The sequence below is a fragment of the Astatotilapia calliptera genome, chromosome 11 (genome assembly GCF_964374335.1).
Source record: "Astatotilapia calliptera chromosome 11, fAstCal68.1, whole genome shotgun sequence".
NCBI lineage: Eukaryota > Metazoa > Chordata > Actinopteri > Cichliformes > Cichlidae > Astatotilapia > Astatotilapia calliptera.
The window spans coordinates 17678360-17692410 of NC_137432.1; the positions used below are offsets into that span (position 1 = coordinate 17678360).

General features: G+C 40.8%; 1 protein-coding gene across 1 annotated transcript in view; it reads right to left on the reverse strand.

Moving 5' to 3' along the window:
- Positions 1 to 14051, reverse strand: part of LOC113031917 (furin-like protease kpc-1) — a 211816-nt gene that overhangs the window by 180980 nt on the left and 16785 nt on the right. Inside the window, exons 2-3 of the mRNA XM_080308280.1 lie at positions 13052 to 13144; positions 2282 to 2367 (exon numbers count right to left, since the gene is read on the reverse strand). Of these exons, the coding sequence (XP_080164406.1) occupies positions 2282 to 2367; positions 13052 to 13144 (179 nt within the window). The remainder of the gene's footprint in view (positions 1 to 2281; positions 2368 to 13051; positions 13145 to 14051) is intronic.

The window sequence follows — 14051 nt, forward strand, 5'->3', positions numbered from 1 at the left end:
GATGTTTCCTGCTTGGTTTCTTTATGTTGCTATTATCAGGTTTTAGTTTCGGAATCTAGTTCCTGTTTGTGGTTTTGTTTATATGTAATTCCTTGAGTTTCAATCTCTGTGTTAAGTGTTCCTGTTTAATTTTGGTCATCTTTTGTGTTTTGTGTTTAATTTAACTTCTGTTGTCTCATCAGCTCTGATTGTAGCTGTGTTGCCTTTGGTTTCCGCTCTACCCCGAGTGGTTGTATTTAACCCCTCTGTTTGCATCTATTCTTTGTTGTGCTGTATTGTTGTTGTCCCTGTGTGCTGTCTGCCAGCTGATGGATCTTGTTGACTTTTTGGAATTTGCTATCAGCCTAAATAAAGGTTTGCTTTTTGTTTACATCCATCTACATGTACAGCCTGCTTTTGGGTCATCACTTCTGCAAAACATGACAATAGATAATTAAACTTAAAAACTGTGGCTCAGTAAAGTATCAGCACAATAATGTTTTCTTTTGGCATGTCTCTTTCTGTCTTCTTTCTCATTTTGCTAAACATTAGACTCAATCATTCGATTGCTGCATTTCACTTCAGTGCGGCATACTCATTTTTTATGTACTCTCTAAGGACCTGTAACTGAGAAACCCTTCTTAGTATCAAGGTAAAATTTGGCAGACTTTTTTGAATTCATTACACCAAACTTAGCTGATTCAGATAGACTCAGGCACTCACTCATGTTTCGTGGAATAATAAGAATGTATTTTGAAAAAATTGAATACATACTACTTTACCCACTCGGACTTTATTTTTGTGATATCTGCACAAATCCAGCATTGTATTTTCAAGCCAAAATCCTGCAAACACACACAAAATTGTTTTTTTTGCTAAATACGAATGCTGCAGCTGTTAAATTAACTAACATTTTGCATTAGCTACTTTTCCCATTACCCATTTTTACAGGTAAAAATGTCTCAAAAGACAATGAAGAAGTTCAAAAAAGGAATAAATAAACATGTAAAGGCTTAATGCCACTTTTACCACATTTTCAGCTGATATCCATCCACTGATGTCTGCAGAATGAACATTACCTTGGGCCAGATAACCCACCATGATTGGTCTCACTAGCTTAGGCTACATTAGTTTTGCCTCATAACAAGGAAACAAAGCCAGGAGTCTCATTCCTTCTTGTCTTCTTTCTCTTCTCACCCTCTGGGTTTGTGTGCATATGAGCATTAAAACAGAAGCTGCACCTATGCTGCACCTATGCAGCTTCTGTTTTAGCCAATGAAAATCCAGGTTAAAGCTCAATCATGCAAAAAAGAAATCATATGTGAACATGGTCCAGAAACCATTATCTCTGGGCCAGAAAACTGTCCTGTGGTCAGACAAATCAAAATCTGAAATTCTTTTTGTAAAACACGAACACTGCATCCTCTGGACTAAAGAGGAAAGGGAGCATCTGGTTTGTTATCAGCGCTCAGTTTAAAAGCCTTCATCTCTGATGGTATGGGGGTACATCAGTGCCTATGGAATTGGCAGCTTGCACATCTGGACAGCCTGGATCAGTGCAGGTTATGCATTCCCAACCAGATGACATCTTTTTTCGTCGAAGGCCTTGCATATTTAAGCAAAAAAACAAAACAAACACCCCCCCATCCCCCCACTGATACCAGACAAGAATGGAACAACAAGAGGGGATGCTAATGTTAAACATGGCCCTGTCCCAATTTTATTGAGATGTGTCATTGCCCAGCAATTTCAAACTGACATATGAATGATTTATATTTTTCTTAAAATGCTACATTCTTTAAATTAAAACAATATGTTGTGTTTTGAATGAAAAATTGGTGTATGAGAGCTGCAAGTCATTGCATTCTAGTGTATTTATTTATATTTCACACCATGTGCCAACTTTTCTGAAATTGAGCCTGATGAAGCCAAGTGGCTATTGAAAGCCAAACTAAGAAATACTTTAACTGCAGTTGTTTATTTATGTTTTACGGCCTTTTTATAGTTTTATTTGAAAGAGTACAGCGAAGAACGACAGGAAAGCAGAGGGGGAGAGAGAGGGGAGAAGCAAAGAGCCATGGGTCAAATTCAAACCCGGGCCGGCCGCTCTCAGCCATGGTCGCCTGCTAATCCCAGTGAGCTAAACCAGTGCCCGCCTTCAGTTGTTTATTTAGTAATGGGTATTTCATGGCAGAGGGACTTGAACCAAAGTTTTCTGTGAAAATCACAGAAATTCAGCAAAAACTAATAACTCAGCACAGTGAAAAACAAAGCATTAGTCAGGGAACAGTATTAGTCAAACTTGCCATTGGTAGTGCCATGGTCCAGTCTTGTCACAGGAATTCGTTTGTCTCTGTAATGACAGTGCTGTCTCTGCACCCAGTGAACCTGGAAAGCACACAACAAAAAGAATCAGAGCTCACCTGTAAACTGGAACTATTAGTTTGTAATCTTCTCACTGATAAATGAAGGTAACTCTGAGTATTTTCATGTCTGTGTTCTCCACTTTTCTTATACAGGCATTTCAATTTATTTCACTCTTAGTGGGTGTATTGCGGGGGAATCTGAAGCAGTAAATGTCAAGTTTGAAGTGGTTTGAATATTTGAGCTAGTTCAACTTCTTTTTTGGCAAATTTCCTGCCTCTGGGAAACACTGCAGTGAAACACACAAATAACGTACCTGCAAACACCTAATGTGTATCTACATGTCGCCAACTGCTTGTTCACAGGAAATCATTGGAAGTCCAGACATTTGGAATAAAATGATACAGAAGAAGATGCTGTGGCCTGATTTAAACTCCATGAATGGAAGCATATTTTAAATGGGCACTTTACTACTTCTTTACACTGATTTGGAAATATGAAGAAAAAAAAATCACTTCACCTTAACAAATCACCTTTGGCTCATCCCAAAGACGCTCATGCACTACAGCTCTATTAATCATCTGTCTCAATTTCGCTTTCGCAATTTAACTTTTTTTCTTGTTGTAGTTTTACGAGGATAAAAGCAAGACAGTGAGAGGCACCGAACAAATAAAATATTTTGTCCTATTCTGCTTCACACTACTTTGAAATAGAGGGGGGAAATCCATAGCACGGGGAGAGCTGGGCATCTTTATGGAGGAGAGTAAAAGGTTTCCTCTTCATTAGTTCAAAGAGTACTCGCTTACTCTCTCCTTTGCCGTTCCATTGTCCTGGGTTAAAAGCAACAAAAACACCCCCGCCTCACCTACACCTCTGTCCTCCACAACACGCATGTGCACGCATTCACGCGCACGCACGATTTCTTTCATAGGCCGCTGCTCGCAGCTTTGATCTGATAAGAGGCTGGTCCTTGTGAAGGTGGGTGAAGTAAATCAAACAGCAGATCACAGACACGCATACGCACACGCACATATCACTGTCAGGCCACTATTGTCCTCTTACACTTAAATCAGAGTGGAAGAGGTTGAAAATAAATACTACTGAGAGGCGGCGGCAGTCTTTTATGTTCCTAAAAGCCTGCTTGGTTTATTCCCTCTTCACCATCTTCAATTATACTCAATTAACAAAAGCTAGGAGCTGGTCTAACCTTCCCAAAGAAGACAGCTGTTAAAGCTAAGAACTCGTCATACGTGATGTGAAACAGAGGAGAACTCAGGCAGAGAGAAGATGTGATGTGCACAAATCTGCAAATGTAATCAAATGGGTGTTTATTTTAGGTGCAGCGTATTGATTTATGCTAATTTAAGATGATTTAAAGCATAATAAGCTAAGTGTAACAAACACTTGGATTTGTTAGCACATTTAGGCAATTCCTATTTAGCAAGAAAAACATTGTTTCTAATTTATGTGTGAGCTATACTATTGCTTTGTTTTGTTTGTTATGAATACAAAAACATGTACCAAATTCAGAGTGCAGCTCCAAACTAGCATTTTACTTAGGATATACTGTGTAGCACAACAGTGCACTTGGTACATATGTATTCCTCTGGATAATCAGAATAACAGAACTGATAGTTCACCTTTCATGCGCATTCATTCAGGACATTCACATAAATGTCATCATGCTAATGCAAAACGGACACGAGCAGTTTCCCAATACAGCATGAGCCAGCCACTGGGGTCCACTGAGACTTTATCGTTGGCATGCAATGGACAGCATCAGTGAGCAAAAGCTTGCAGCTGCCTTTCACTGAGTTTTTATTTGCACGTTGCAAAGCACTTCTAAAAAACATAGTTATCTCTGCAAAGGAGTTTATGTTTCTGGTAGCATTTGCATGTGTGTCGTCATTTTGTCTCTGTAGTTTTTAACAGGTTTTGAGTGAATTCTGCTGAAACGTTGTAGCGGTTTAGAGTGGGGTCGTGTTAACAATCCATTCAAAGTTTGCTTACGTCAACTTAACGATTTATTGTGTGAAAATTGACACAAATCCTTAGGAACTATCATTCTTAGTGTGGTACATATTGTCAACACATAGAAAGTACTGTATAAAGATTTAAAATATTATGTCACATTTGACCTCTGATTAACAAACTGATCTGAAGGTCAAAGTAACAGCGCTATTTAAAACTATGTATCTTATTGCCATTATTTGTAATGACAGTTTGTACTGTCATATAGGGAATGAACTATGACATACGGGGAATCTAAATTTCACCTCTAAGCTCTACTTCAAGGTCAAACTTTCAGAAAATGGTATGTGTGGTTTAAAAATATCACATTATAGTTTGCATCCAAATATCATGTCACATTTGACCTCTGACCTCAACTTTACATTTGACTTTTGTCTTATTTCAAACTAACACCAAAATGTGTTATTTTGATTGCACTACAAACTTCTTAAAGTGCATTCAAAAAGAACAATGTAAACTAAAAGAATATGTACAGAATACAATACTATTATTATTAAAAGTAAATACTGTAGAGTGAGCTGCCATGGTGGAGGTTTGCACTCTCTGAGTTCTTCTTGTTTTATTATATTTCTGTTTTCACTTATATTCCACTATATACAATATGATTGTGGGCTTTTAAATACACTGGTTAAAGAAAGTGTTAACAGGAATATTTTCAGATGCATCTCAAACGTCAGGTCAAATTAAACTGGGAGTAGTATTGGTAGGCTATTGAAGATATAACCATTTTCAGCTGGCTAAGCAGTTAAACACCAGAGCGGTGTGTGGCAATAGTTCCCAGAAACTTTTAGAGAAAAGTATTTCCAAAGTCACTCTATTTACGTTGGTTTCCAAAAGTGAAACCAATGACAACGGGATGGATGAAAAATTTCCGTGGAGGCGCATAAACTCGCTGGCAAATAGTGAGTGTGTGCACGCATGTGTGAGGGTGTGTGCGTGTATGTCCCAATAGCCTTGTTAAACCCCTTCAGCCTCTCCTCTCGGGGAGCAGCCAGGACATGGTGATCAATACACATGATAGGGAGCTAATCGCTCTCTGTCAAACCAAGCCCTGCCATCTACTAATGGCACACGCTCACTTGGGAATGCGCGCGTGTGTGTGTGTGTGTGTGTGTGTGTGTGTGTGTGTGTGTGTGTGTGTGTGTGTGTGTGTGTGTGTGTGTGTGTGTGTTTTCAGGCCTTAATGGCAGATTGAGACTCTTCAGGGAGTGTTGCTCAAGGTTAGGCTCAGGGGACGAGGGGCAATTGACCATACTGTCTGTGACACTGACCCCTCTACTGTCAGCACATTCATCATCCAACTGTGATGCATGGGCAGCACACACACACAAACACACACACACACACACACACACAACAAAATGCACACAATTTCCAAAAACACATGCCACATATACCTGAACTGAAAAATGACATCGTAAGTTTGTGCAACATCAATTATCAAAGCTGCTGACACTTTGCCCTTCACAATAAAAGCATCACTAAATAGAAAAAGAGATATACAAAAGGAACATGGTATGAGATCAATGGAAAATAAAAATAAAGAAAAAACTGAAAAACAAGTTTGGAAAACTCATTTTTAAACAGTGAGTGGGGTAAAAGAGACACAGAGAGAGAGCAGTGGAGTACTTGCTTGATTGAACAGCTGAGATAGAACTGACAGAGGCACAATGTGAATGTGTGGAAGAGGAGGGGAAGAAAGACAGCGAGATGGAAGGAGTAAAACTGCATGAATGTGTGTTTAAAGACATCCCATGAAGAGTGTGAGTGTGCGTGTGAGAGTGTGTGTGTGTGCGCGCACGTGTGTGTTTGTTTGTGTGCAAAAATGGCTCTATAGAACTGAAATGAATGAACAAGGAAGGTGCTGACGAAACGCAGAAAGAAAACTGTGGGTGTTAGAGAGAGAGAGTGAGTGTGTGTGTCTGTGCAATACTCCCATGTCTCTATATGAATGAGTGGATGCGGTGGATGGCAGGCAGCTGCAGCAGTGTGATAGCCGAGCCGAGCTGCACAGATATCAGCGCTGACATTTTGGGCTTCACTACCCACCCACGGCCCCACGGGAAACTGATGGCAATAGCAGCAGCAGTGGCCGCATCACCCCACCGTCGCTGCCTCCGCTGCAGCCCCAACCCCTCCCTGAGCTTGTCAATCTCAAAGCTTTGCTTCCTGACGCACCGTCGGCCTTAGCCTGGCTCTGGTTGGACCCATTATGCCACACAGCAGTGAGCACACCGCATGAACTACCGTCACCAGACCCCGCAATGCACTGCTGATTCCTATCTAGTCCTCAACCCTCCCACCACACTCACCAAGTCTGCCTCTTCATTCAATCGCATCTCTAGCTGCCAGACTGATAGTCCTGACCGCAGAGAGAAAAACGACAGAGAAGAGGGGGTTTTTTTCTGTGTGTGTGTGTGTGTGTGTTACTGTTGCAGAGAAGGCGAACAAGGAAAGATGGGGAGCTCTACAGTAGCACACAGTAAAGGGAGGGAGGGCAAAACTGCTGAAAGAGAGGAAATAGATAACAGCGTGATACACTCTGGCCCCTCCTCTAGGCTTCTTTTAGGGCACCTCTTGGCCTCCTCTCCTCTACCTCATTCCTCCCTCCTTCCTCCTCCCCCACCAACCCCTGGGCCCTCTGGTGTGTTGCTCACTCCATTGTGTCAACCTTCAGAAGTGCTCAGTTTGAGTGGCAGGCCGTCACAGATCAGTTCCCTGCTAAAGCGGCCCGGCAGGCCAGGGTGACGGGCCAGGAAGGGATCTAAGTGGGGTTTATCAGCGCTTCTTAACGCCTCTCCGGCTGCCTGACACAAAAGAGAGGGGTATTAAACATCTAAAGCAAACCAAAAAGCGTGAAAGCTCCTTATAGGGCCGCGGGATTGCGGATGTGACTGGAGTCTTAAAAAAAATAGCAGAAAAAAAAGAGAGGAAAAAAAAAGAAAAATAAGGAGAAGGGGAAAAAACACACACACAAACGTCTCAACAGTGAGAAAGTATTGAGGGAAAATTCAAATGTTTTTCCTGTCCTTTGTGGATAGAAGAGTGGGTTGGAAAGAGGGAGGGAGAGGGAGAGAGAAATCCTCACATTTGAAACAGACATTATACTGCTTGCAAAGCTGAACACAAACATGCAAGTTAGCTAATGTAAATCAGGTAATGGTAACCCAAACAACAAAAATGATAAGATAAGCCCAAACGGCATTAGAGTGGTGGTTGGGGTGAGGCTCTTAACTTCATATTCTGTCTTTTAGACAAGTTATCTTTACAGCCTTTTTGATGCCGCTTGGAAAATAATATGGAGCACAAATGAGGCAAAAAACAAACAAACTTAGATTTAACTTAGCATTAAACAAAGCTTCCAAACTTCTGTTAAAGCTCCTAAATCAGTGTGAATACATTACAGATTAAGATTTTATTTTGCGAGCTAACAATTATTCTGGCCTTGTAGATTACAAATGTCGTATAGTCTATCGTCACAAAATAAAATCACAGTAGTGAACAGATAGGTAAACTACTGGTAAAATTAATTAACAACATTCATGATCAAATTAATGACAAATGGATTACACTTAGTAGCTTTAGTTGCAGCGACCACTGACCCCATCTATAAAACAGTTTCCTAGATTTATAGTTATTCTCAGAACTAAGAATTGAAGCCCCAACCACGCGTTAGCCGCTAAATGTGGTTGGGGCTTAGCAGCTAGCACTCTGTCAAATGTCAGTAAATGGTGTCTTTCACTCCCACTGGTGTTGAATCAATAAGTTCATCAGAGTTAAGAGTTGTTTACTGCCCACACAAAGTGATTTGCTCGACATGCATCACTTTGGTGTTGACGTTTGGTTGCTAGTGGACATTCCCGGTTGCACAATGTCCACTAGCATAATGCCTACTGTATCTAACACCCACGATATGTCAAAGAGCAGAATCATTCACTCCCAATGGTCGTGGCTTCAACTACTTGCTTAAAATATGAGCTTCAAATATCAAATATAAGTTCAATTAAGGAACCAATTCACACAATTATCTAATTCATTGATAATTCTAAGTATAAACAAAACATTTCCAACAATTTCATATAAAGTTTTATGAATGTGAATTTCTGCTTAAGTCATACTTAAGAACATAAAAGTTGATCATTTTAATAGTAATATCTGTATTGCTCAATGGATATATCTAATATGGTTTTTATTTTAAATGCATCAAAACAGTTTGCACATAGAAGAAGTGAGAAGCAGGATGTACCTGAAAGCACTCTCACTCTTATTCCATCTCTATTCTACAGACATAGCAATGTAGTAAAGTTATGCTTTATGCAATTAAAATTCTAGGACTTTAGTTTAGGCACAATATCAAGAATTAACAAAGATTACTATAGATTTCTATAATATAATTAACACGTTCATCAGACAGAGTGTAACTTTTTAAAAGCAACATATAAGTAGGGATGGGTACCGGTATCCGGCACCGGTTCTGACATAAACGGTAGCAACCAGACCGAAAAGCAGAATTTTGTTAAAAGCCGAGAAATGCACCGTATTTGATAGCTTGCTGCGAGACTTCACACCGTCCACATCTACTGCGTGTGTGGTGCCCGTTATCGGACCTGGAGTTAGCAACATCCCCCAAAAACCCGAAGAGGAGAGTCCTGGCCCCTAGCCCTGCCAGTGTAGCAGAAATGATGACGGATGATGATGATGGCAGCAGCAGCCGTTCTTCTCTGCATGAGTAGCTTAATGTTGTACGTGTGTAATTTACGTTGAGTAGGCTAACCACGCTATTAAATGAATGCATGTAAGGTGAACTAGCAAACACCGTCGTAGTTACATGCGGCTGTCTTCTTGTTTGATGGCAGATACTCCCTTCACCCTGGCCAAAAAGGCTAAAATGACCAAAGAAAAGTGGAAAACAGCTAAACATGAGAGGTTTTTGGACAAAGTTTGTGTTTTTTCCATTGTTTAAGCACTGCTTCCAGCCAAGAGTGATACCAGATATGCCCTATAGCTGCAGAAAAGGCACACATTGTTATCTTTTTACAAAAAAAACAGCTAAACATGAGAGGTTTTTGGACAAAGTTTGTGTTCTCCATTCTTTAAGCACCGGTTCGAGCACCGTTTAAGCACCGGCACCGTTTCAAAAGTACCAGTTTGGTACTGGTATCGGATAAAACCTAAACGATACCCATCCCTACATATAAGGCTAAACTTGCACTGACAAAAATATTTTTCGATTTGCTGTCACATTTTAAACACTACAACAACTATCACATTTATTAGCACATTTTCACTTTTATACGTTTTTAAGGATTTAACACACTGCAAATTTTAGAGGTCGTTCAATAACTCGATATTCAATCACAAGAAGATCGAGCATCATTTGACAACAACTGGACAATGCATGCTCTATCTTAATTTAGCTGTGGCTGTTTAGAATATATTTCATTTTTTATGCAAAAATAAGACTACCTATTGGTGAGCTTACACTAGTTAGGTAAGCATCACTAAAAGTTTAGATGTTTTGCTAGCTGCAAGGTAAAGCCTATATTTGACTTTATTTTTTCTAAAAGCTGACCTTGGCCTTTCATCATTATAGCATCCTCACTATAATAAATATCTTTTAGCGCCCTGCTTATTTTTTTCAGTTTATATAAGAAAAACTTCACACTTGTTCTGCCGGTAATGTCTTTTCTCCTTGACTTCTGTCTGCAGCTTGCAGCTGTCGTCTCAAGTGTTGCATCAATAAGGTGCCTGTACAGCTCAGATTAATGAGACAGATATTAAAACAGATTTCTTTTTAAAAAGAAGATTCAAACCAGGTCATCACAAGACTGGAACATGCTGTGAACAGTGCCTTTCTGTATCTGTGTATTAAGTGTGTAGTACACCAGCAGGAACCAATGTGTGTGTCAAAAGATGGCAGGGGGTTAGTATCTGAGACATTTGGTAAAAGGTCAGTATAGAGTTTGGTCAGAAACATGTCTGTGCGTTTGAGAATGAAACCACAAGAGGTACAATAGTTAGGACAGTTCGGAAGAGAGTCGTTGAGGGGAAACGGGGTTTCAAATAAACTACGTACACATACACACTCAGAGAGACAGAAGAGAAACCATGTGTGTATGTGTCTGTGTTTTTGCTTCGTTAACAGCATTTTTACATGTGCTTTATTTGCCAGATGTGCATATATGGTCTTTCTCCATGTGTCTCTAAACCCTCACATTGGTATGTTTTTCCACAGCTTTGCTAATGATGCCATTAGCATTGAGATTAATACCACAGCTGATTGCTGCCTTGCTGACAGAGGGCTGCATCAGCTGGGATTACACAGTGGCAAAACCTCCTCCTCCTCTGAGATGCCACTGTGGCCTCCATTCAATGTGACTGTGTGTGTGTCAATGCAGCAAACAATAGACTGAGGCTTCTATGAGCTGCAGCAGCTGCGGCAGATCGTGCTAATTTATTAAAGATGTTTCTTATTCTTCTGTCAAGAAGATTTAAATAGTTCCCTTTCATTTATTTTCTTTATAAAGGACTCCTCAATAGTTTGCAACAGTTATGATATACAGACAGGTATAAATGATATTTTATGTTGCGTCTTATTTTGTTTGCCGTGGTTTTACAGCATTATTAATCAATACGCCAAGTTACACTGCACAGCTGTTATTACAATATAGTTACAACTATTTCTAAAAGGTAAAACAGCCCTCGGTTTAATTCCACCTCCTGACAGGAGTAGATCTATCTCGTGAAAACACAGCCTCGTTATGCTTTTGCTACACAACGATGCACCAGTGATTTCACCTTTCATTTCAAAATGCAGGTGCTTTGCAGAGTAACACAAACACCTCAGTGAGTAGCACTCTACCACATCACTGCAAATGGGATCTCAGCAACAGTAGGGCTTTTTTACCTGTAAATACTATTCTACTGTAAATACTATTCTAACTGTGAAGGGCAGATTAAGCCGCACGAAGCTAATTTTAACTCCGTCGCAACCTTGCAGTCTACTAAACTTTATATGATGCAGTAACTGGTGGGTTCTGCTATCAAACCCACCTGCTATGCAATCCAAAGGAAAAAAAACAGCAGACGTGTTTGTAAAGATGGAATCCTGGTCAGAGGTGGGCGGACAAACTATTGCTAAGGCTCTGGCAGGAGGCCAGCTGCTTCAGCTAACACACTCTAATTGTGTTTGACAACACATAACCCAACATAAGCATGTCTTCCATAAACCCACAACAATATTAACTGTATTCAGCTAAAAAAAAGAAAGCAAATAAAGTGCATTATATAAGTTGGGAAGCAAAGAAGTTTCAAGGGTTTTCAGAGGGTTCAAGTAAGCTGCAATAGCAGCATTTTTTTTACTTGCTACAAAACTAAACGATAAGATTTCTTTAAATGAAACAAAATTCCAAAATAAAATGACTGTAATGGAAAAAAAATGAAGGCAGCTGGCAGGGAGAAGCAGCGTCTAAATACGCAATTGTTCATCATCCCAAAACATTATTTGTGCAATCCATTAAATGTAAGACTCATTACGAAACGTGAGACATTTAAGGGTGGGAATTTATTTTCACCTAAAGTTACGATAGTAGAAAAGTAATTAAAGTTACAGTTTAATGAAATCATGAACCATACATGGAGTCACTGGAGATTGTGCATAAATTACTTCAATTAATCACACGCACACTGATTCAGATGATAACTCTGAATCGGAAAGTTTGGAATTCCTTTCTCTCCTTTGCTTTCAGGCTGTTTGTGTGTCTGTGTGTGTTCGGGTGGGAGGGTGGTTTGTAGTTGTGGGGTAGATGCACACACACACACACACACACACACACACACACACACACACACACACACACACACACACGCACGCACACACACACACATCTTTCTATGTGAGTATTTTTATTGTTTTGTGTATTTTGTGTGTATGTGTGTGAGAGAGAGAGATTGAAGGGGCAATGTGTTGGAGAAAGGCCAGAGGTCCGGTGCACCCTGGAGAATGGACAGGGGCGAAGCCACATCTCCGACCCTTCCTCTCCCTGCTGTCATGGGATGTCTCCCTGAATGACGGTTTCCATGGCCACGGAAGCCTAGTGAGGAGGTTGAATTGTGAGCTCCGAGGGTAAAGCGGAGCAGCTTGCTGAAGGTGGCAAGGGAGGAAGGAGGAGGGGATGGGTGCACAAAGTGATATTGGGTGGAACAGGCACACAAGCAACAAGAGCAAGGTAAACAACTTTTATCCATTGCTCAACACGGGCCTGCTTCAGTCTTTTTTTCCTTTCTTTTTTGCCAATCATTTTGCTAATCAACAGTGGAGCATGATTAAAACAGCAATGGCAGCTTAAATGAACTTCCATTTGCATACACTCGCTGGGTACAATCAGAACTGATGCCAGAGTGTAAATTCACTGTGCTAAATGCATCAAAGAGTCTCGTCCAAGTGGCTGGATGCTCTCAACAGCTGTAGTTGTGAATGCATTTCTCAGAGTGTTGCAGGAACAGGCAAAGAAATGAAAGATAAAAGTAAACAGAGTGGCTTCTTTTTCTTTTGGGAACACACAGCTCCTTCCTCTGTCAGTGTCCTCACTTTTCAGTCCATCAAGTGTTTTTTTTTCCTTTTCTTTTAGTTCATTTATTCATTTATTTATGGGGGGGTGGGTGGGGGGATACTTACCCTTGCTGCTGCTGCAAGTCTGTCTTCAAAGGTGGCTCTGTCAGGGCGCCCCCTGGTGTCCCTCAGTGTGTACAGACCGTTCAGGCTGCCAACCTGTGAGCATGGAAAGACAATTTCACATTCAGCTTATACAATCCCAAACTTTTAAGGCGCAAAGTGTTGCAGGGTGCAAGTTATGATATAACATTTGATCATGTGGCTGCATTTTATTTAAGAATGCAAAAACAAAGATGCATTTGGAAAAATCACTCAAGCGCTTTCTTCAGCGCAGAGAAACCAATGCAGGTACAGAGCGAGGGTCAAAGCACACAACGCATTCAGCCTTAATCACCCATCTGACCCTTTTGCACAACATGATTTCAGCGTATCCCCTCCGGCCATCTGTCTTGTGTGGGTTTTTCTGCGAAGGGTGGCCCAAAATCAAATAGCACACAGTTTATCTAACCTTATCCTGGGCTTTTCATTTCCAAGCCTTATAAACTCAATCGTATTGACCGCCTGGGAGAGTTAGAACTAACTAAGTGAAATCTACTCGGCAGCAATTGTGTGCAAGGCACACGTTGTGTGAGTGTGTATGTATGTGTGTGCGGGGCTTGCTGATTCTATCTTCCTTCACTTTCATTCTCTCTATTCTCTGTCCCTGAGGTGCATCAGGGCTGAGACTGCCGAGTAAATTGTCCCAAATTGAGTTCCTTCTTGCCGGCAGATACAGGCCACATCCCGACCGTTTAGAGCGAGACGGGGAGGGAGAGAGAGAGAGAGAGAGAGAGAGAAAACAATCACAGCGCACATCACTCGCTTGAAAAATTTCTCTCTAATTTCTCTTCTTGCCTTTCTCTCCTATGCGCCCTCCCCGTCTCTTCTTCTTTTCCCCTCCTCTGCTGATTTCCCTGCTGCCTCTCTTTCTTCTCTGACTGCATTATTCTTATGCTTCTCCCTCTTTATATCACTCCCTGTGTGTCTTCTCTTGTCTTTGTCTGCTGCGATAGGTGTACATCAG